General features: G+C 44.8%; 1 protein-coding gene across 1 annotated transcript; it reads right to left on the bottom strand.

Moving 5' to 3' along the window:
* On the bottom strand, positions 1-22,760 carry LOC309603264 (E3 ubiquitin-protein ligase RBBP6-like; the record flags this gene model as incomplete). Its single annotated transcript, XM_082338150.1, has 18 exons — positions 1-1,564; positions 2,652-4,385; positions 5,084-5,185; positions 5,546-5,908; positions 7,111-7,168; positions 7,262-7,340; positions 7,421-7,517; positions 9,244-9,509; positions 9,957-10,060; positions 11,405-11,577; positions 12,491-12,630; positions 13,414-13,510; positions 13,627-13,715; positions 16,053-16,097; positions 17,552-17,588; positions 18,253-18,291; positions 19,977-20,076; positions 22,595-22,760. The coding sequence occupies 18 exons, from the start codon at positions 22,758-22,760 to the stop codon at positions 1-3; spliced, it is 5,253 nt and encodes a 1,750-aa protein (XP_082194276.1).
* Positions 22,761-23,199: the final 439 nt, after the last annotated feature.

Raw genomic sequence — 23,199 nt, 5'->3', positions numbered from 1 at the left:
CTATGTAGGGACAGATTTCACTTTTTGGTCATCTTGCTCCTTGTCTTTGCTCTTCTTCCATTTGTTCTTCTTGTGCTTGTGTTTGTGGCTCTTTTCCAATTCCATTTCATTTCCAATGTGTTTCTTCTGCTGCTTCTGTTTCTTCTGCTTCTTGTCCTTCTTCTTCTTTTTTTTCTTGTTCTTTTTCTTGCTGTCTTGCCTCTCTCCTGAGCTGGCACTGCTCCTGTGGCCTCCAGTCTGACTCTCAGAAGGGCTTTGGCTACGGCTGCGCCTAACACTGGGACTGCTTTGCCTTTGACTTCGCCTTGCTTCAGGCCGGTCACCTGCAGCAGGTGCTGCTGTATCCTCTTTCACCTTATCAACAGCCTTTTCCTTTGGGTCGTCATGAGTTTTCCCTGCCGCTTCCTCACCTTTTGCAGATACCTTACTGTCACTTTCATTGCAGTCTGGTACAAATGCAGCCTCATCAGTGTCTCGCGTTCGATCAGAAGAGAGCGGCGAGGAGCTGCTTACCTGAGGCTTAGGCTGGGCAACACTTTTATTGTTTTGTCCAGTCACGTTCTCTTTCTCATGTTTTACATCTGGCGATTCCTCTCTCCAAGGTGCTTTATTACCACCTGGCTCTTTCTCTTCATTGCTCTTTACTTCTGGTACGTGCTTCTCTTTCTCTTCTCCTGCGTTTATATCTAGAGGTTTGGGTTCCTCCAATGTGCGCTTGGAATCGTGAGCAGCTTTGTGATCAGACTGCTGCTGCTCAGGCGGAGGGCTGCAGCTGCTCCTGTTGGCGTCTCCAGTGCACTTTTCGGACAGCTCTGCTTGTTCGTCTCTCGGCTTACTCTCCTGGACTGACGTAGATTCTCTGTTTTGAGAAGGGGACTCTCTTCCCCTTGCTAATTCACTCTTTTCATCTCTACGCTTGGAACTAGAATAATCTCTGTTGCCATCACGGTCAGAATTTTTGTCTTGCTTAGGAGTAAAGTCTTTAGCAGCGGATCCATGGCCAGTATCAGGCTTCTCTGAAAATCTGCGGTCTTTGGAAGATTGGGAAATACTTTTTCCATCTCCTTGCTCGGTTGCACGTTCTGAGGGGTCGTCTTCTTGCTGAACACTGCTCTTTCTCTTCTCAGAGGTGTCTTTGTCTGACAAAGAATGATCCCGGTCTTTGGTTTTTCCTTTTTCATTTGACATCGAACTTTTTGAACTTTTTGCGTCATGCTGGGAGCTTTCATAACTCACCTCTTTTGTAGTTTTCTGTCTTTCCTTCAAAGGCTCCGTCTCTTTCTCACTCTGTTTTACAGGGTTTGGTGGCTTAGCACTCGCATTTTGTATAACATTAGCAGGTTTTCCTACGGTTGCGGGCACCTGGGTAGATCGAATGTCTTCCTCTTCAGACTCAAAGTCATCCTTCTCCCACTTTGACTGAGGGACCTGGATCATAATAAGGATGTCTTTCTCAGGGGCTGTGATATCATTATTATACTCCTCCATGGTCTTAATGACAGTTTGTTTTGTGTCTGGCTTTTCTTCAGTCTTTCTAATGGGGCTTCCTCCAGTAGAACTAGTGCTAAGAGGGAAAAAGCTGACATTAATCATGGGTGAGATATACGCACCGCCATCTTTCGTAACAGTTTAGAAAACGGCTTGTGTTTCCATTCTAAATCTTGCGTATTTGTTCAAAAGATGTTCAATTAAGGGAACAGACGAGAGAAAGGATGAGTCCACTAGCTAAGACTACGAGCAATCAATTAATTTAGTACCTTCCTACTCTACATTTAATTAACAAAGACACGAGATTATCAGATTGGGGACTGTCTGACCTGGTAATTCCTTCATGTCCTGCTTCTACCAATGGTAGATAAATTAGCTATACATTCTTGTTTCGACATCTAAGCAAGCAATTAGGGAGAGGTATACACAACCACAGTTTTATTCTCATGTCCCAGTGTTCTTCTTCAGAAAAAATGTACGTTTTAAAAACTGTTTAGAATATCAAGACACTATCTTAAGTCTCCAGTGACGTCTTAAATGGTTTGAGTTTGCGCTGTCCTGCTTCTTTAGATGCTGAAATGTACGTAATAACAGCTTCACACTAGATTCACTCTTTCAAAGAAGTTGGCACTGAGCTGGAAGCAGTGTAGCTGTGTCAACACGGCACTGTGCTCAAAGCTCAAATCAGTACAAGATATTGGCAACCAAGCTGCTATTTCTGCAAGGTATCGTTTCATCTCATACTGACAAAAGTAGATCATTACAGCACCTTGCAATTTTTCAAAGGCAACATATTGCATGGTAGAGACATGTCTGTTATCCTTGCCTTTAGCAGTAAGCTGGATCTGAAGGAAAACCTCGAGGGGACTCCTCAGAGAGTCAACATATAATGAATAAGAAGGGGGGAAAAAAGTCCCAGAAGTAAGGGTGAAAGACGTCATCAATGAATTAACCTTATGAGCTGTCTGGGCAGTACAGACTGCTTGTTTTCTTTCACAAAATTTGATTCTGACCCAAGTACAGCTTAGCAGGAAAGATCACAGATTATTCACTCATTTAGCACAGATTTAGCTGTTCCTTTCATTAGTCACCATAAAGACTTTTACATTTGTTTGCAGGGGGGAGGGAGGAAAGAAAGAATAGGAAAAGAAAAGATGAGGTACCTGGTGCAATGTACCAGAGTTGCACTAGATCCATCAGCTGCCGTTCCTTTGCTTCTTACTTTTCCCTTTGCTTTTTCTTGCTTAACTTTGCTGCTGTTCGGCTCAGCTTTCTCACCAGGTTCTTCTGCAGGTAGCACATTTTCTCCACTCACAACCTTTTTGCCAGTTTCTTGGTTAAGTTTAATCTTTTTGGCGGGGTTGTTAAGAAAAGCAGGTTTATCCTCTTCTGGAGTTTGCTCTCCTTTTTCACCATCAGGCTCAGTCTTCCCCTTTGGTGGTCTTTTCGAGTCAGCAGCTTCTGGTTTAGAGGCCTTTAGGGAAGTCGCTTCATGTTCTTCAGCAACCTTTTCATCTACTTTTCGTTTTCTTTGTTCAGGTTTTGCATCAGAGGGGTTGCTTTTTTCAGCAGGTGTTTTTGACTTGCCCTCTTTGTTGGAGGGCTTCTCCGACTTGGTTTCTTTTCGATGGTCTTTCTTTGCCGTTTCCTCGTTGGCTGCTCTGGTTTCTGGGTGATCTTTTGTAACTTTGGGGTGAGCTTTCCGTGGGGAACCAAGAGCCTTCTCAGCCTTTTGAGAGGAAGAGGTTTTAACACTGTCTGTCTTTGGCAACTCTTCCTTCACTTTTTTCACAGCAGGTTCCATTCGAGGAGATTCTTCACGATCGCTGTCCACCTCCTCTTGGGAAGCTTTAGCTGGTTTTATTATGCTGTCGTTCTTAGGCAGAACAGCCACTTCTGCTTTCCGCTTTGTCTTGTCAATTTTTGCTTTTGGCTTCTCCTTCTCTTTTTTCACCTTTGCAGATACTGGTTTGAAAGCAAGAGAATCTGCTTCCATAGGCTCATCTCTCACAGGGGTGGCATCGTCTCTTCTTGGGAGCATGAACAGAGAGTCCATTTTAACATCTGCTGCTGGAACTGGCTCTTTGGCTTTCCTCGCACCTTCTAACAACTCAGCTTTGGGAAAGCCTTCATTCTCATCCCCTTTTCTTCTCTTCTGGGGGTTTTTATCTTTATTTCCTTTGCCATCTCCCAGTGGATGTTCCACCTCCTTCTCTTTGGATTTTGTAGCATCTCGGATGTCATGGCTCTCTCTTCCAGAAGGTTTTTCAGGGTAATTTCCAGCTGTATTACGATTTCTGTGGCTCTGCCCACCAGGATAATCCTCCCTACGTCCCCAAGCCTGTGGCAAATTCTCTCGTCTGGTCCCAGGCGGACCAAACCTATCTGGAGAAAAGTTGCCCCTGTTTACTGGAGGCGGAGGTTGAGGGCCAACAGCAAAGCTCTTGTGAAACTTTTTGTACCATTCTCTAGAGTTCCTTTCCCATTCTCTGTATCTTTCCTTTTCAAATGGATCTCTCAAGTCAACAGATCTGCCATAGCACGCTTTCATATCATGTGGAGGAACTTCTCTGTATCTGTTAAAATACTCCCTTCCTCCTTCCCCTCGAGGTACGGTCCGTGTAGTGGGAGAGTGGCCTCTAAACACTGGAGACCTTGATCGTGAACGGTATCTTCTTAGCCTTGAATGGTGATAACCCCGTGACCTTGACCTAGAACGATATTTATGACTCTTCCCTTTGCCTCTTCTTGAATACCGTGGGGATCGTGAGCAGGAACGAGAATGGGAACGACTAAAGGATCGAGAGTAGGAGCGAGAGCGGGAAGAACCTGATCTTGACTTGGAGTAGGTGTATGAACTTCTCGAGTAAGATGAAGCACTATAGGGAGACTTGGACCTTAAAAAAAACACAAAACACAAAAAAAGTGAAGTTAACTCAAAACAGTCGCTCTCCCCAGTTTTTTTCCTCCCACATTTGGTTTGGGTTTCTTTTCCTCTCCACAGGCTAATGCCAAAGCTTCTTTCAGCTGCTGACATACTGCTACTGCAAACTGAAGAACTTGATCGTATGTAAAAGTTTCTGCTTAGGAGACAGAACAGCTGCTGCATTGTTAGTGTACCAACATACAGGAAGGGGAAGCGTATTTCCACCCACTTCTATGACATTAACTACCATAGCTATTGATTGATCTAAGGCGGGGTATACTGGCCTCTACTGGTACATGAACGCACACATTTTTCACTACTCAACAACTACCTGCAGTGCAAATCATTTTTGTTGCAGTAAGATGCAAAAAGTGCAAGTCTTAATGGCTAGAGTGCAGTATCAAACACCAAGAAAACACGATTTAGCCTGAAGACGGCAAAGCTCCATTTTAAAATGCCAGCTGAGTCTCTTCATCTTCACTACTGGTTTGGCAATTTGTACAGGATGCAAAAGACTTGTACTGCAATCTTACACCCAGGACTATTTACTCCTGTCGCTGCTGATCCCTTGACTCATCCAATCCATCTGACGATGGAGAGGTGGAGGCGAACTCCTCCTGATTCTTCTAGACAACCCGCTTCTCCATTACGGACGTGTAAAGCAGTTACCTGGAAAACAAACGCCTACGCTCCTTTTGAATCTTTTTATATTCCATCGGTTCTTTACCAAAATCCTTTGTAAACTCATCACATTTGGACTTTTTCTTCTCCCTGTTAAAAGAAGTTTGACCTTTCTTACAAGGATAGTTTGACCTTTCTTACAAAAAGACATCAAGAAACAAACCCTGGCCGATAGGAGAAAATGTCTACGGCACGCAAATGCAAAAGGTGAACATCCTAGTTAAGCAAAGCCAGTTTAGAATGCCTAGAAGTTTCAGGGAAAGCTTTAGAATGACATTTGTCTGGGTTTACTTTTGCATGGTTTCACCTGCAATGAAAAAGAATATTGCAAAAACCACTAGGTCATCTTTGCTTATGTCAGACGCACTTTAGTGTAACTGCAGTCCGATATACTATCGCAAGAGATACAAAAATGAAAACCAACGCAACTTCATTGAGCCAAATACTTACTCCTCTTTAGGTCTCTGTTGTTCTCTGTAAAACTCCTCCCTAGGTAAAGGAGGTGCTTGTGTCGTTGGGATGGTATTTGAAGGAGCCGTTGGTCCTGCTGTTGGTACCCAAGCTGGCGACCTGTTGGCAGGAGCTGGGGGATATCCTGGAGGGGGGGCAGTGCACCCAGCAGCTGGAGGCTGACCAGGGGGAAACTGAGGAGGCAACTGGGGCGGTGGTACCCGCGGTGGGAGAGGAAGGGCATGGGGTGGTGGAGGATGCAAGGGAGGTGGAGGCACAGGCACAAAGATGGCTATTGATGGTGGCAGTGCTGGGGCCTGAGTCCTTTGGGTACGTTCACTAGGCGGGCGTCCTCGATTTGAACTTCTAAAGAAACCCAAAAACATGTGTCACTGTTTGTTACGCTCTGCCCCAATTTTAAAGAGGAAGGCGAAGGAAGCGGGAGCACGGTGGCGAGCACTTCTTGTTCTCAACTTAAGCATTTCTCTCCCTGCTGTCTGTTCATTAGAGACTGCCCTCATTTCTTGATCCTCAGACTCGCCTTCCACATCCCCAGCCCCAGCGGTTCCCTCAGTCTTCTCTCCTTATACTCAGCTTTGCGCCTGTGGATGGAGGCTGCCCGTGCTTGAAAGACACTCCCATCTCCCCTGTGCCAAGTGCCCACCGCTCCTCTGCCACTCCTTGATATGGTCAATACTTCACACTTCTGATCTTCAAAGCACTGCACAAATACTAACTCATCTTCTCTCAAACTTCTTTTAACTTCTTCCACATAAGCCTCCTATGTTGTTGCCTCATGAGGATGTGTTTGGCCTGGTTTTGTCCCCAAATTGTTATTTTCGGGCTTACTGAATTTGAGATTTTAGACAATCTGTGGGATGGATCCTGGGGTTTGTTTTTATTTATCTTTAGCATAGTATGAACACAATGCCCCCTTACAATCTATCTATAACAAATATGTACCAAAAGGAAGGACTAACTTGACACTGCAATAATAGAGAAAACAGACTCCTCTCTCTCTCTCCAACTGAGAGAAAGCAGCTTGGCTATTTCAGAGGACTGAATTGAAGACATTCAAAATTTTTATAAAATAACACAACACAGTGTTGACTATCCAATGCTTTGCTCAATCAGTATCAACTAAGTTGGTAAAAAAGAATGTTGGAGGCTGATTTCTATGGGGAAATCAATTTCTCCAGCCCTATTCAGCCAGTGATCAGAAGGGTGGCTTTCCACCTCACCCTTTAATGATATTTCATTTTTGTATGTAATTATGCTTTCTTCAAACAGTGTTCATTTTTCAGAGTCCTCTTCTCAATCATGTGCTGCAGTTTTCTTTTAAATACTCTTACTGCAAGCATAGATCCCCTTCGTTAAAGCCAATTCAAACGAAGCCATTTAAAAACGAATTACCACTTGTATTCTCCACAACTATCTGTGCACACTTATTTCATTCTAAATCAGCTTTAAGTTATTACATTATTATTTACTGTATAAGCTACGTGTTATGGTCTCGTTTAACAGGTTACAAGTAGGAATATATTGAATTTCTGTAGCATACTTACAGCTCCCAGCCTGGTCTGCCAGCTGCTGAGCGAACTGCGCTGGCTCTCCTGGGATGGCCTTTTGGCGTGGAGAGAGGAAAAAGAAAAAAATCCCATTCAGTTGATCTGAAGATAAGTTTTGAAAAGAACTTCTCAAGTTATAGTTGCTTACCAGTTGTGTGTATTGAGTGTCCTTGGGGGCCCAGAAGACTTGGTAACGCTGGTTGTCTTACTACAGGAACCCGACAGCCCTTGTGAATAAATGCAAACAGTTGGAAAAGAAGCTCTGCTAAAATACAAGCAGCACTGCATATGTTGAAATAAAATTTACCTTCTCTTCCACCAAACTGCCGATTGACTGAAAGGAAGATTTAGAAAGCCCAGCAGCACTCACCAGCGCAGCAGGAGGCAGAACAGTACCGGCATCACTACAAAAAAACCCAAATTTTTATTATTCAAACAGTGTTTTGAAGTGCTACTTGAAATACAAAGTCCCAAGTGAGAAAAGGCTGACTATAGTAAATGGGGAAAAAAATGAAAAAATAATCTTCTCCAGATGTACAAATGGGAAGTTGGCCGATTCCAAATGAAGCACTGACGAGAAGTCTGTTTGGACTAGTGGCATTTAACGAGAAATAGAACAGAATAGACTAGACTATTTCAGTTGGAAGGGACCCACAACGATCATCTGCTCTGACTGCCTGACCAATTCAGGGCTGACCAAGTTAAAGCATGGGATTAAGGGCATTGTCCAAATCCCTCTCCAACACTGACAGGCTTGGGGCATCGACCACCTCTCCAGGAAGCCCGTTCCAGGGTTTGAACAACCTCTCGGTAAAGAAATGCTTCCTCATGTCCAGTCTAAGCCTCCCCTGGCACAGCTTGGAACCATTCCCACGTGTCCTATCACTGCATCCCACCGAGAAGAGATCAGCACCTCCCTCTCCACGTCCCCTCCGCAGGAAGCTGCAGAGGGCAATGAGGTGGCCCCTCCGCCTCCTCTTCTCCAAACTGGACAAAGGCAGAGTCCTCAGCCGCTCCTCAGAGGACATTCCTCCCAGCCCTTTCACCAGCTCTGTTGCCCTCCTCTCGACGCACTCAAGGACCTTCACCTCCTTCTTCAATTGTGGGGCCCAGAACTGCACACCGTGTTCAAGGGGAGGCCGCAGCAACGCTGAATACAGCAGGATAATGACCTCTTTTCACTGGCTGCTTCCCCTGCCTTTGATGCATCCCAGGATGCAGTTTGCCCTCTTGGCTGCCAGGGCTCACCGGAAAAATATTTTAGTAAGCTGGCTGCACATAAAAGGATTGGAGTACGTATAGCCCAGACACTGACTCTCAGTTGTGGAAGATGCAAGAACTGAAATTCTCTTGGGAAACGTTTATGTGCTGGCTCAGTGGCTGCCTTAGAGGTTCTTTTGACTTGTGACCTTTGTAGTCAACGGTACAGCTGCGCCTGACAGTCTTCTGGACAGAGTGGCTCTTTGCATTCCAGGCATAAAATCGAAAGGACAGAAGCCCTCAACAACAGTACAGATTTTCCATGTATTTTCATACCGCTTCACTGGGTTGCCAACTAGGACTTTGTTGGTAAATGTTTGTAAAGACTTCAAATTTACAGTGTTTCAATGTTTATTATCCAAATCTGCGTGCGGCGCTGACTACACGGCATTACTGAGAATGACTCTGACTTATAATACTGATGATAGAAATACTGTAGAAAAAAGTGATGTGAAACACCTGGTCAGTTTTACCTCTCATTGGGCTTTTTCACTTTTCAGGAAACGATTATTTCCTCAGTACTAAAGAGAAATGAATGCACTCCAGAAGCTCTGACATAACCAAATGCTTACTTTAGGAATTGCTAGCCACTTAAACTCAAAGGGCTCCTGGGGGAAAAAAGTTCCTCTTTCAGGGTCAACGCGTACTGAATGACTTGTAAGAGAAGCAAACCAAAATACTTTGGAGAAAATTCTTGCATGAGGCACGCTTCCAAATTATTAAAGTGTCCTCATTCAAAGTAAAACCCAAACCCAGAACGGCCACAGTTCTCTGGAACTGTCACTAATGCTATAGAAATCGCTAGCTGAGAAGCTCAGGAGAAACAATCTAACTTCTTTTATATTCGTGTTGATCTACAGATTTCCTTACCAAAAAGGTCCACCTGGCTTTTCAGCAGGGGCCAACGATGACAGAGCAGCAACAGAAGGAGAAGCCAGACAAGCCAGTGGACTCATGAGTGGATCCCGCTGGCTGGAAATTGTTGGCCAGAGCAGAGGCTGCAGGTTGCGGGCTGTTGTTTGCCTCAGGAGTGGTGGTGGAGGTGGTGGCGGTGGCGGCTGCTGCTGCTGTTGCTGCTGAACCTGCTTATGGAGCCCTTTTGCGTAGCCAGTCCCATTTCTGAAGTTGTTCACAGCCTAGAGGCAGGAAAGCATTTACAAAAAGTTAATACGAAACTTCAGTAGACAGACGAAGAAAAGCCTGCACGGAGTAAAACTCCTTGTGTATCCTGTAAATGCTATCAGTCCTAAAATGAATCAACATACAGATGTATGGATACATCACACTGAACACTGATATTCATGACTTGCAACTCAGAGTAGCTGTATTTAAAGTACTCCAGCGTTAGCACTGAGTTTGAAAGTGAGACAAGCCTGTTAAACAAAAGGGTGACCTGAATTTGCCAGATTGTCTCTAAAGAGTTGTAAGCTTCTGTAACAACAGATAACGTATTTGAAAAGTAAATTGAGCCTTACTCCATTTAGCCTTGCTTAAGGAGAGGTAAATGAATATCTTCTTCCCTTTCAGCTTTTGAAAAATAGACTTTTCCTTGCCAACAGTTTACGTGAAAGTCATCGTGTTACCTGGCGTAGGGACTTGTTGGCGACTAAAGCGTCAGGAGAAACGTCTGTTTGATGACATGTGGGGCATCTGTGTTCCTCAGAGTCCAGTAACGCTGTTCTAATACCTGTGAATCATCAGAATCATCAAAACAGCTTTTAGCCAAACTAAGGAGTATTTTTGGGCTCTAATCAATTCTAAACACAAGTGTGTGGTTAATGGGTGAATATGGTCTTGAATTGAGAGCACGGAGCGATCAATGTTCAACAGTGTAAAAAATTTCCAGTCTGCAGCAAATAACTATACGGTTTGATATTGCACTCATGCAACACCTGAAGATGTAGAGGAGGCTGTGCCTTGATGTTCCGACTGATCTTCTTTCCGCTGGCTAGTACAGTGAGAAGTCACTAACCTCAAGGTTAATGAAGAAAACACATTTCAACACATTAGGAGGTTTGAGTTCTGAAGGTTTTAACCAACCCTCCGGTGGAGAAGAAGGCGGATTAAATGCCTGACTATCCGTTTGTTGCAGACCACACCAAATCACCAGAGCTGGCTATATAATTTTGTATGAGAGAAAGGGCTGTGGACAAATAAATGCAGTCACTATCTAATTCTGGAATCTCCTGCACAATTACGCACTCTTCTCATACTCGTCCTTCCGTATTGTGCTGGTCTGGGCGGGGACAGAGTTAATTTTCTTCATAGTAGCTAGTGGGGGGCTATGGTTTGGATTTGTGCTGGAAACAGGGTTGGTAACACGGGGATGGTTTCCTTATGGCTGAGCAGTGCTTACACAGAGTCAAGGCCTTTTCTGCTTCTCACACCGCCCCACCAGCAAGGAGGCCGGGGGGGCAGAAGAAGTGTGAAGGAGACACAGCCGGGACAGCTGACCCCAGCTGAGCCAAGGGCTATCCCACACCGTATGGCGTCATGCGCAGCATATAGAGCTGGGGGAAGAAGAAGGAAGGGGGGGATGTTGGGAGTGATGGCGTTTGTCTTCCCAGGTAACGGTTACGCGTGATGGAGCCCTGCTGTCCTGGGGATGGCTGAACTCCTCCCTGCCCATGGGAAGGACGGAATGAATTCCTTGTGTTGCTTTGCTTGTGCGCGCGGCTTTTGCTTCACCTGTTAAACTGTCTTTATCTCAACCCACCAGCTTTCTCGCTTTTACCCTTCCGATTCTCTCCCCATCCCACTGCGGGGGAGCGAGCGAGCGGCTGGGTGGTGCTTAGTTGCCGGCTGGAGTTAAACCACGACACGCGTGTAAAGAGATTTAACGAGATACATAAAAAGGGGAAAAAGCTTTCTGCCTTTTTTTTTTCCTTTCTACAAGGAGAGTCCTTTCCTAGTCAGGCTATACTTCAGTCTTAAATCGAACTGGTGACAAAGTAATGCCGTTATCTCCTATGTCTGCTTTCAGAAGATCAGTTTGATGTTGGGGATTAACAAACCTGGGAGTAACACTTACATTCGTCACAGTAACTGTTTCTACAGCAGGGAATAACCACGGCATCAGTCATTGTATCTTTACAAAGGAGACACAGCAGCTCCTCTGGAACGGGATCATGGGAGGAGGAGGGGGAGGACGGCTCCTCGGGTAAAAAGGGTGGCTTTTCCTTCTTGCCTCTGGCATAAGCTTCCCTGGAGGGGGGGGAGGGGAGGAAAAAGAAAAAAGTGAAAGACGAGGAAAGGAAAACTTTTCCAAGCGTAGGATTTTATCAAAGGAAGACAAGAGATGGAATTCTCCTCGCTCCACACTAGCCTTCGAAGACGCAGGCATCTCGTTTAAACTGCTTTTCTATAGCCACAAGACCAGAAGAGGGAGGGGGGAACAATTTTCCTTCTGCAGAACTCTCCCATTCATTGGATCAACTAAGAAATTGGCTCCAACTACAACAATAATGTTTTGACAGCTAGAAATTGGGTGCAAGGAATCCCACCTCTCCTTTGCCAGGGGGTAAAGGTAAATTGCAGGCTCAGGATGAAGTGAGTCTCCGAGTAATTCCATTTTATAAATAAGGGCAGTCTATGTTCCAGCTTCTACAAAAGGAGATCCACGACAGAAAAGCAGAAGTGCTACCAAGTGCATTTCGTAACAGCCCCTCTTGTCAGCCCACTGCTGGATTTTCTGAGTTTAGAGCAACAGGGAAACTTCAGCCTGTTTCACACGTGAGCTTGGATAAAAGTCAGAGGGGGAGGAAATCTCAGTCCAACGGCGATGGGTTACATTTTGCAAGAAGCCTTTGAAACATAAACCAGCAGCAAAACGAGCTTTCAGAGAGAACAACTCCCACTGTCAACACTACTGAAATATTTTGCAGAAATACAGATTCTTAGCACAGCACTAGTTTAACCAGCTTCCAGGGCCATGAGCAGTAGGGCCACCCTATTTTAATCTTAGAAAGTATCACAGATTTTAAGGTTCAGATACAACGACAATGCTTCCTCCCCTGCAATTACAGAGGCTGGCCGATTTGGTCGCCTGGCCACTCAGACATTTACGCACAGTTTCTCTCATTCGCTTTTGGGTCGGTCCAATGAATTCCCTACTTACGCATTAATAGCTGGTATGGCATACTTCCCAGTGTTGGTTAGCATAGCACCCTTTGTATTGGGATCTTTCACCTCTATCAGGAAACTCCGTGGAATTCCCGTGCTCCTTTTAATTCTGGGAACAGACTCAACATTTTTGCCCTGTTAAGAGAAGAAAGGCAAACATAGCTCATCTTAAGACCCACACTTAAAATGACATGTCCATGATTATTCTAAGCAGCAAAAGCCTTTAATCCTCTCCTTTTCCTTAACAGAAGGGTTGCTTGACTAAAATACTTATTTTCCTAAATGAATATAGCCAGGGTGTTCCAAGGCTTGAGCAGTGTTTTGAACGCCGTCGACACTCTTGGGCTTAACTTCAGGTTCCTTAAGGGTGAAATATCCCTTAGCCTGCCCTCCGCTCAGAAAAGACACCAACCCGCTCCTCCTCCAAAGCGCAATTCCCAGGGCAAGCTCAGTTCAGTGCTCTGAACCAGGCACTGAGGAACTGTATATGAAGGTTCAGTTCATACCTCACGCATATACAACGGTAAATGGCATGCATACTCACCCAGAGGCTTGTGTCATTAAAACAGGCAAATATTCAGCGGGTGGGGTCAACAGAAAGGAGCTTGGGTTTATACGAAATACTAAAAACTGTGAACTGTTGTTAAAAAGAGTTAAAACCAGAAACATTTCCAATGATATTGGAATATCTAAAAATATGCATGAAAGTTCACAGAGAAAGATCTATGGACATATTGAATGTCTATGACCTGGAAAAAATAAAAGTTTACATTTACAACTCCAGGTTTCCCTTGAATTTTGAAGGGCTTCACCCCCAGAGAAACAATTCCAAAGATGAGCAGTCATGTAGTTGTTAGGTAACTGCCAAGGTAAAAAAATGAACCCCCAAGTAACACCAGAAGTCCCCCTCAATCTTACCCCATTTGTTGGGCAGTTCTTTATATAGTGGCCAGGTTGTCCGCAACGGAAGCAGGTATATGATGGTGGAAGCAGACCCAAGGGTTTCTTCATGTAACTAAAAGGTTTTTGGGAAAAAGAAAAAGCTATGCGTGCGTCTCTCTTGTTAAAACAAACATCTCTACGATTTTTCCATCATCTTCAAAGAACAGATTGGACGTTATCAACACTTACTTGATTGGATGATACTCATGGCAGGACTGTGTCATCATAGCCTTGATTTTATCTTCTTCAGAAGCATTGGCCTCAGCCAGATTGGCAGTCTGTTCAACAGGCAATACACACATTAGAAACACATTTCAGCCCACACGGCCAAAGACACCACCACTCCCCCGATCCTGCAAAGAGCAGCACAACGCGGGCTGAGGTTGCATGAAAACAGCCGCTGACAGAAAACAGAGCCGTGCTGAAGATGCGCTGGGGAGTCCTTAGGCCACTGCAGGGGGTTTATGGGCCTGGGAACCTACTTGAAAAGAGCCTTCTTGGGCACTCCAAACCTTGGGCTCTCTTTGTACCTCACACAAAGACTCCTGTAACCAATCCAATGTGCTTCCAAGTGGACTGAAGCTCTGTGTAGGAAAAATTATACTATCCAGCACTTTTAAACGGATTTTTAAGCCCCAGACTATTTGAAGCAGAAGATAGCCCCTGGACATTTAATTGAAAAAGATGCAGGCAAGTACCATTATTTACATTTCGCAGCAGTAAAAGGACACACAAGAGTCGGGGAAGTGGGTCTTGCTGGCTGAAATTCAGCTTCAGACACAGAAGCATTAAAAGGAATCAAGCTTTTTATAATCCCTCAGCAAGACAAAAGATTCTTGTCAGTGGACCACGATGTGCTGTAGGCAGTCCCAGCTGCACGTTCCCCCCCGCTACCCTCTTCATATTCAGCGATTTAACTGCAGCAAGCAAAACCTGCCGGTTTTTCCAGTTTACTGTGTCCTTTTAACATACAAATCGTAATAGAAACCTTATCCAGAATTACTGAAGGTAGCTGATTTTTCTTTTAAGTCGTGTTTGTTCCAATGTTTTTATTACACACCAGCCCAGATACAAGCAGGGCCTGAGGGAGTGACTGTAAATGATCTGGACCTTCAGGCACTGATCATGCAGGTCAACCACTCCTGCTTTTGTTTTTAGATGCATTCACTCCCAAAAGCAACCAACCAGGTTCAACATTCTCTGAAATGGTTGTTTCATATACACAGTTTTTTCTCCACAGTCACATAATGCAGATCGACATCTATGAAATCATTAATGTTTATAGAAAACTTTACAGATACTTGACTCGTTTGTTTGAACCCAAACGGTTTACAAAACACACCCAAAACCCACAAAACCTTACTAGGAATAGACCAAAATTCAAACATAGCGTTTCATACATAGGAATAATAAAACAGAAACCTGCTAACACATTGCCTCCATGCTAAGCCAGTCTGCACTGAAGAGGTCAGAGCAAGTAACAGTTTTGAGCTGCTTTATGCTATGTTCCTGTATTTTTCTGAAATACTTAAATTTTCTCAAAAGCTTCAATGTGTGCCCTACTTGGACAGGTTTTCACATTTCAGAGTAAAACTTCACAGGAGTTTACAGAACCAAGGACACGTTCAGAGACAGCACCAATGGAGACCAATTTCTTTTGGTGGCTGCCTTCCAAACAAATTTATGTTTCCTTCCCCCCAGTGTACACAATTTAATTTCTGCAGGAAGAGAGGGAAGAAGTTACCCGTGGGGAGAGATTTCTCTTTCTCGGCAATGAACTCCAGCCTTTATTTTCAGAAGAAAGAACCAGCTCCTCTGCATTAAGCCCTGCCTTCTCTAATCTTTGTAACTTTGCAGACTAGGAATTCAGTTGGCTAGCACTACGCCTGTCACAAAGGGCCATCACTAGTGCTTTCCCCGACAAAGTGACACCTGGCTGAGCAAAACCAGCAAGCAGCTCCATAGCAAAACAGGGCATTACAACCGTTTCAGAAGGGCACATCTGCTAAAATGCCACACATGCGCATCGGCATGTTCCTCTCGACAGTTAGGTACACTGACACAATTTACACAGTCTGCATTCAAACAAATTAGATCGTGGTGTCCACTGTAGATACGCTACAATTGATGAAATTGTGCAGCATCCGCAGAATGCATCTAGAACTATAAGGACTAGAAATTCAAAAATAGCCATGCAATTGTCCGTGTTCCAGAAGCGCTTCTATTTTGGCTGTTGCAAACCCCCTTGAAATGGCCATAACTTACAGCCAATTAAATTCTTCTGTAAAAAGTGTGTTAGTTTCCAACGCAAAATTAACAAAACATAGGAAAAACGGTAAACGGCTTCCGAAGTGCTGCTGCTTTGTGTCTTGCAGATGAGTAATACTGCAACATTATGTTGAGGCTGAGTTCCCATACTGGTAACTCCTCTTTACAGGATAGTACCAAAATATACACACGTTTTAAAGTTAAAATAAAAACTTTAAATTGCTAAGAATTAAATTAAAGTTGTGTTCACATTACAACAGTCATCCAGCTACAGATCACGGTATAGGACTTAAAAATATGAAGCTAACACAGTTTTTTTAAAGTATTTGACAAGAATACGTACATACCTTAGCAAGCTGGCCCAGAGAAATAGATGCAGAAGAGTCATCAATCTGTTCACAAAAAATGAAACACAGATTCAAGTTCTACAATCAAAACACAGCAATAGTTAACCTCTGCTGTAGCCTGAGAGCCTGCGCTATGTCCTCTGAGTGTCACTCAAAGAGGCATTTCTAACCTAGTGCAATCTGTATCTGCTCAAAACAAAGTCCAAGCCTATGACAGCTTAAGAGTGCCTATGTGGTTCATGAGAAGAAACTAAAAGAACCAAACCCGCTTGCGATCAACTCACTGCTCCAGAATATCGCAGAGAAGGACCCCTGTCCAATGTTCACAACTGCTTAAAAGCTGAAAGGGTAAGGAAGCTGTCAATTTTCAGCTCAAAAGGACTTAAAAAAATACTTGAGTTTGTTTGAGAAGGAAGCATCACGACAGGAGACTTCTTTTCAGTGTAGTTTGTAAATTAAGCAGTTAACGTCTCATCATTTAGAAATGCACACGGTTTGGGTTTATGAACGCAGTACAGTTGCCCGTCAAAATAAAGCACAGGCGTATATGCCCTGAAACATGAACTCTGCCCCTCCTGTCCACCAGTTTAAGAATATTCACCGTCCCCCACCAAACCCAAATAAGAACACCAATCCATCACCAACACATCAGCCATACAAGTAACCACCACTTTGTCTAGACAAAAATCAACTGCTCAAATTATTGAAATAAAGGTGACCGAGAGTTTGGCCAAACTAAAAATTCAGCCAGGAAGGACCACAGTTGTGCCTGACGGTGCTAAAACAACGGCCATGACTCTCTGCATTTCTGCAGCCTCGAAGGACAAACACCAACTAGAGATCCTTGCTGTTACTGAAATAGTAATCGAAGTCAAAAAGGATCCACTTTCCTGCTTTGGGCGTAGTAACATTAGGGCAAGAGCGCAAATGTGGAAGTGGAGAATGATAGCTAACACAAGACAAGACAACGAAGAAATATTCAAAGTGTAAGCTTTTGTGCATGCTTTTTAAAAAACTCTTAACTCATTTCAATTTTGCTGCTTTACTCTTCAACAACAATTGGCAAGCTTTCCAGTGCTTTATTCCTGAAAGAAACAAAAAGCACACGACAAGCTGTACAAACATACATCTTGCCAGCTCTAGGCAGCCAGATGGAGAACACGGCACCACGTTCAGCTGTGCAAACCCTGAACCTACATGATCTAAAACCGATCACGCGTCCTCTGTACAACACAAAGTCATTCAGGACATGTTCTAGCAGACTCAGTACGAAATACAACGCATTACTGGGCACAAATACCAACGTTCACATCAGAGCTGTGCAAATAATGGCATTACTCAGTTTTTACTATGCCCAATCAAAGACATTGTATTTACAACATATGCTATGTTTCACTGGAAAAGATATTAAGTTAATGTTTGGAAAACTACTACAAAGCTGCATTGTTTAGAATTAAGGGCAGTGTGTAGAAAAAAGTGTGAGATTGTGTTTTACATACTGCTCTTGATGTGCCACTCGCTGGCTCAGTTCGACTTCTTCTAGAAGAAGAAATAAAGGTGATCAGAACTTCAAATAAAGCACTTGTACCCAACGTAAAGTAGTGAAAACCGATTATAAAACCTGAATATCAAAACATTATGTCCCGATAGTCTCGTACATGTGGAAATTTATTCATATACACAAACTGTTCTCCCTTGGTACATGCAGTGCAACTAAAAAAAAATCCCCAAATCACGTTTCTACTTTGTCACAAATTACTCTAAGGCTTACAGCTATAGAACACAGCAGTGCAAGAGCAAGCCCTCAGGTATTTTGTCTCTGCTATGGAAGTATCAAAAATACAAAGTCTGTACTACAGGTCTGTGTTCTTCCATAATCAGCCACCAAAACACGAAGGTCACTTTAGCCAATGTGGGTGCCCCCAGCGTTACAAATAGGCACCAGATACAGCACTTTAGTTTCTAAGAAAGAACAGGGACAGTCTAGACACTTTGAAGTGCAAGTGCACTTATGTTAAAAAAATCAGCCGTCGGACAAAGAAATACCAAACCCGTCAGCAGCAGAGTCTTTAGAACAGGGTTGCTTTGTGGAAGCCCAAGCCCTGTGCTCAGGTATCTGCCATATTTAGCTATGAAAGTGCCAAAATATTAAATGTGTTACGTATGCTATATTGACTCAAAATAGTAATAGAAAGGTCACCTGAAAGCAGTTCCTGGGGCTTTGTGCGATTTAGGAGTCCTGCGACAAAAGAAAAAGGTCTTGATTGCCAGAATTTGCATTAAGATAATCTTGAAAATGTTACAATAGTTTAGGAAATATTTATTACATTTGAACACTCGCTGAGATTCCACACACTCATGGATCTGTACCTGCATGCTACTCATCATGGATCAGACATGCAACCGCTGATAGCGTTAGCAAACAATTCATACATCCTCCAAAGTGTGCCATGAGCAGAGGCAATTCAAAGGCTGCAGTGGAATTTAGGTACAAATAGAGAGAGTGCCATTCTTTCCTCATCCCCACATGCAGGCATTTATTTGGTCTTTGATGCTAGCAGCATCTCTCCTCTCCTTTCAGGGCAGCATTACAATACCAGGAGAGGGTGCCATCCAACCCGAAACGGAGGATGCATTGACAAGACGGCGCTAAGCATACGCGTTGAAATTAACCCCCAACACAAGGCCCTGTTTATAAGCACAACGCTGTGGCGTCCAGAATTACCAGGCAGCGCCTGAAAGCACTGTAACAACCACGGCAGTAATACGCCCAAAGTTTACATGCAGAGCCACATTAATCCAGGGGTTTTTGCTTGCAAAGGCTTCCTGGGTCCCAGGATGCTCCTGTACTGTTGGTTCAAGACACGCTGTAACTCATCAGTTTATTTACTGAGAACCAACATTAGAAAGACGTGGCAGAACCCCAAGCTAATAATATCAACTAATTGTGGTGGAGAGGTGTATCTTTAAGTAGGCTGGCAAACAGGACCCTCCAAACAATGCCAGTGGAGCTAATATAGAACTGGACTGCATGAATACATAAATGACAGCAATAATCCTGTAGTCGGGATTGCATTTGAAGGGCTGTCATTTTAATCAATATGCCCGGTTCTCTGTCCTCCGTGAATCTTAGGAATACAGAACTAAAACCTGGGGCACCGGTATCACCTCAGGGTAAAAACAGACTTAGAAGGATAACTAGTAACATTTGGTACCGTGCTAAACGGCTTACTGAGTTTCAAGTTTGGAAAGGATTAACCATTCCTTCATCGTACTTGCACAAAAGGCAATATACTTTAGGATATTGTTGTTTTTCTCTTGCCTGAAACGGACATTGTCTTTAGGAAACTACTAAGAATCACTTCTGAATGGAACTTCTTGTTTGCATGGTTCGCCAGCCGGCAACTCTTGGTCTGTCCTCTAGAGCTAGCGTGCAAAAGCCCCAGATTTGGGGGGTAAGAAGAGCTGCCATATCCCTCCCCCCCCCTCCCCCAAATGCAAGGAAGAGTCAAACCCCGAGAAGCAGACTCTTCGGAGATGGGAACAAATTACAAGTTTACACTACAATGCCTATCTGTCTGTACTATAAAAGCCATCAAAGCAAACACATATAATAAGGAATCTCTCCATGTAGAGGAAACAGGATCCACAACTTGGCTCTCAGAAGAATCAACCCCAAGAACAAACCCAATGAAACCATCTTAAAAGTTACCACTGTTGGAGGTTGAACCCCATGGCCCAGCAGGTCTGAAAAGGTAAGTCTGCTTTGGGACAGATACATTAAAATTTACCCCATTACAACAAAAACTAACAGCAGCTTTCACAAGAAAGATCCAATCGGAATGCCTCTGTAAACTAAGAGCAATAAAAAAGTTAACACACTGAAACCCCCAACAAAGAATGCAATGCTTTACGGATACTTACATCACGTAGGGTTTGCTGGCAGCTTTAACTCCTGCAACAGGGATTCTTCGAACGATGACCGAGGAGTTCTTAGGAATGAGGGCGTTATCATCGGTGTATTCTGCAAACAACACAAATACAGACAAAAACATTAGTCGCTTCCGAAGAATGTGTATTAATAGCTAATTACACAGCACTTCAGAGAACCCCCTCACAGATGTCAAAGCAAAATTTGATGTGTAACATCGCGCTTTTATCATCTCAACACACTAACAGTACAGTTCAAGAAATCTTCAGGTCTGATAATCAAACACAAGCAGCACCATCTTGTTCTTTTTTTTAAAATAGTTGGAATGCCAACAGCAAAATGGTCCCAAGGGTCACTAAAGGAGGCTCTGCTAATGCATGAGGTTCTTTCCTGACCTAGCTGAAGTGGCTTTTGCTGCTGTTGGGCTCCAAACCCAGGAGGTCTTTGAAGAAAAACAAACAGCAGCAAAGTCTCACCTGCATAAACCAGATTCTGAAGCCTGACCAGCTTGCCCTGCAGCAAAACAGGCACTGCGCTAAAGCCTGGAAACTCTGCGCCATTGCTTCAGTAGCCGTTCACTAAAAACGCTTCAGCTACGCTGCTGGTGCTCAGGACGGACAGAACACGGAAGAGAGCCTGCCCTCGCTGCCTATTTCTTGGAGCTTCATCCATCAACAGCCACACTTCTCAGCTGCTCGTTACACTGAAATGGAAACGGGGCTGGCAGTTCTAGAATTTGGATCACAGAAATGTTGGGCGGTTTTTGAGCTTGCTTTCACAAGCAGGGCAGAATGGGCTCCAACGCGGTATCTCCCCTCTTCAGCTGCTCATCTCGTTTGAACGAACCAAAGGAACGTGAATACTTTCCATTCACTTTTTGCAGAGCAGAGAGACTCAAAGGAAATTCCTTAGGAAGGCAGCCTCGGAAAGCCTCTCGAAAACAGCGTGTGCCTGAAGCTACCCATGCTCTGCCTTGGCTCACACCATGTCAGTCTGCTGAAGAGGAGGAAAGCCGCCTGACCTTTACACAAGGCCCCAACAAAAAACCACCTGCCTGAGACACTTGGACTGAGACAGCTTAAAATGCAAAGATCTCTCCATGAGAATGGTTTTGATATTGCACTTCCACAAGCTGGATATGACTAAATATGTTAAAGCACTCTCAGCAGCCATTCCCTGTAATCTGCCTACAGTTTGCAATATCGAAAGCCCTTACCTTCACAGACTAAATCAGAACGATGGTCTGAAAACCAAAGATGCTGCATACCCAGCCAAGCTCTGTCAGGGTGGTTTTGCTCAGTGATCACATACAAAATAGCAATATTTCACAATTTACGCTCCATTTTTCAGTGTCTTAGTCCTAGAAAGGACTACCATTGACAAAACCAGAAGCTTTTCCAGAAGGCCCATATCCTGAAACCAACCCCTAGAGCTCTTCTCAAAAGGAAAATCTAACCATTGCACAGCCCCCTGTCAAGAAAGGCCTGCCCTGGGACGTTTTGATGGAGCAGGAGCTCCGACAGTACTGAGGCCCAGACAAAGAACGGGGAGCTCATGCCAGCTGCACTTCTCGAAGCCCCAAGCTTCAAGGTTTTGAGCTGCTGAACGAAGCCGTGCAGAATATTCTTCCTGCTCCAGATCACAAACCACCGGATTTCGATTTCAGAGATACGCGATAAGCAACAGTGGCTCCACAAAAAGGCAGGGGTTTGCTACGCCTGTGCCCAACTGAGGATTGCGGGGGTTCTGCAGAAGATTGCAAGCGGCAGCACCTCTCCTAGAAAGAGACTGTATATATGAGGACAGCAACCAATGCTTTGATTCACAAATCATGCAAGCCTGCAGCGGTCAATTTGAACACGCACAGCGGGTGTACGACGCAGAAAGAGGAATAAGACCTCTTTTAGTGTCTTGTGACAATTCATTGACCGTTAGAGGAGAAGCATTGACATCTGCCTTCTGAAGCGACTATCCGTGCATGTATCTGGAGAGAGACAGGTACGTGCTTGTTTTCAATCCACTTGTTAAGTGCACACTGAAGAGAGCTCCAGCCATCTAATGACAGACTGCTATAAAAATGAATTCACCTTCCAAGTCAATCAGTCCACATTTAAATGGATCACCTGAGGAGTGACAATAGCTTGGTGAAGTAACGGCTTTATTTGTGTAGGACACTCATCATGGCCCATATTGGTATTTGGTGCTTGAAGGATCCTACTGGCTCAGCCAGCAGTCAGAGAATTTGTGGAAGAGTGTTTGCATACAGCAGAGGACATTGCTGAGCTCGTTGTGGGAAGGGACCTGGGGCCAGTTGGCTTTCATACATTTATTTTTCCTTTGCCTCAATTAATTGAATGCATTTTGGTGAGGAAATTTTGTTAAAGGTGAAGTCAAACCATGTAGACTAAAAAGTTAATTTTTTTTTTTTTTTTTTTTTTAATCGGAAAGGACTAAAGCTAAAAAACGTGTCTAAAACACAGCCCTGAAGGTAGCTGTCAGGACAGCGACGACAAAACAACAGCTCTGTCGGGCCCCCAGCACAAGTCACAGCTACCGACTGTGGCCGAATCCCGTTATCGCGTCCCACCCCGTGCCCACCACCCCCACCCACCTTCTTGGGTCTGGGCGTTGGAGATCTGCAGGTCACAGTTGGCCGCCTTCAGCTTCTCGCGGCCCATGATCTGGCGCTTCAGGTCGCACAGGGAGATGTGGAGCCCATTGAAGGTGACTGTATCGTAGTTCAGCTTGGAAAAGAACTTATAGTGGATGCACGACATGGTCGGTGCCTGCTCCGCGACGACGTCTACCGCAGCAGACGGCGTCGCAGCCTCCGCGCCAGGACAGGGCCTGCGGCAGCTCGGGGAAGGGCCCACGGAGGGGGCCAGGCAAGCAGCACGGGCTGGGCTCAAGGCCGCTCAGAGGCCACAGCGCTCCACCACGGCCAGGCCCCCTGGCCTCAGGCAGACTCGGCTGATGGAGGCCGAGTGGTGGACTCCATCCCGGCGGTGCTGCAAGGCCCCGGCCCTCGCCCCTGCAACGCCCCTGCCCACAGCCCTCGGCGATGGAGCTGGGCCGCGGCGGCAGCTCCTGCCCGCTCCTCCTCGCAGTCCAAGCGGGCGAGTGGACGACGGGGAGAGGCCCCCACGGCCCCGGCTCAGCCTCCGCTCCCTCTCCGCACGCAGCGCACCTCGGCCCAACCGCTCACTATGGCAACTC

Source organism: Platalea leucorodia (assembly GCF_965183815.1).
Source record: "Platalea leucorodia genome assembly, contig: HAP1_HAP1_SCAFFOLD_42, whole genome shotgun sequence".
Taxonomy (NCBI): Eukaryota; Metazoa; Chordata; class Aves; order Pelecaniformes; family Threskiornithidae; genus Platalea; species Platalea leucorodia.
Note: the sequence above shows the minus strand (reverse complement) of the source record. Positions and strands in the feature narration are given on the sequence as shown.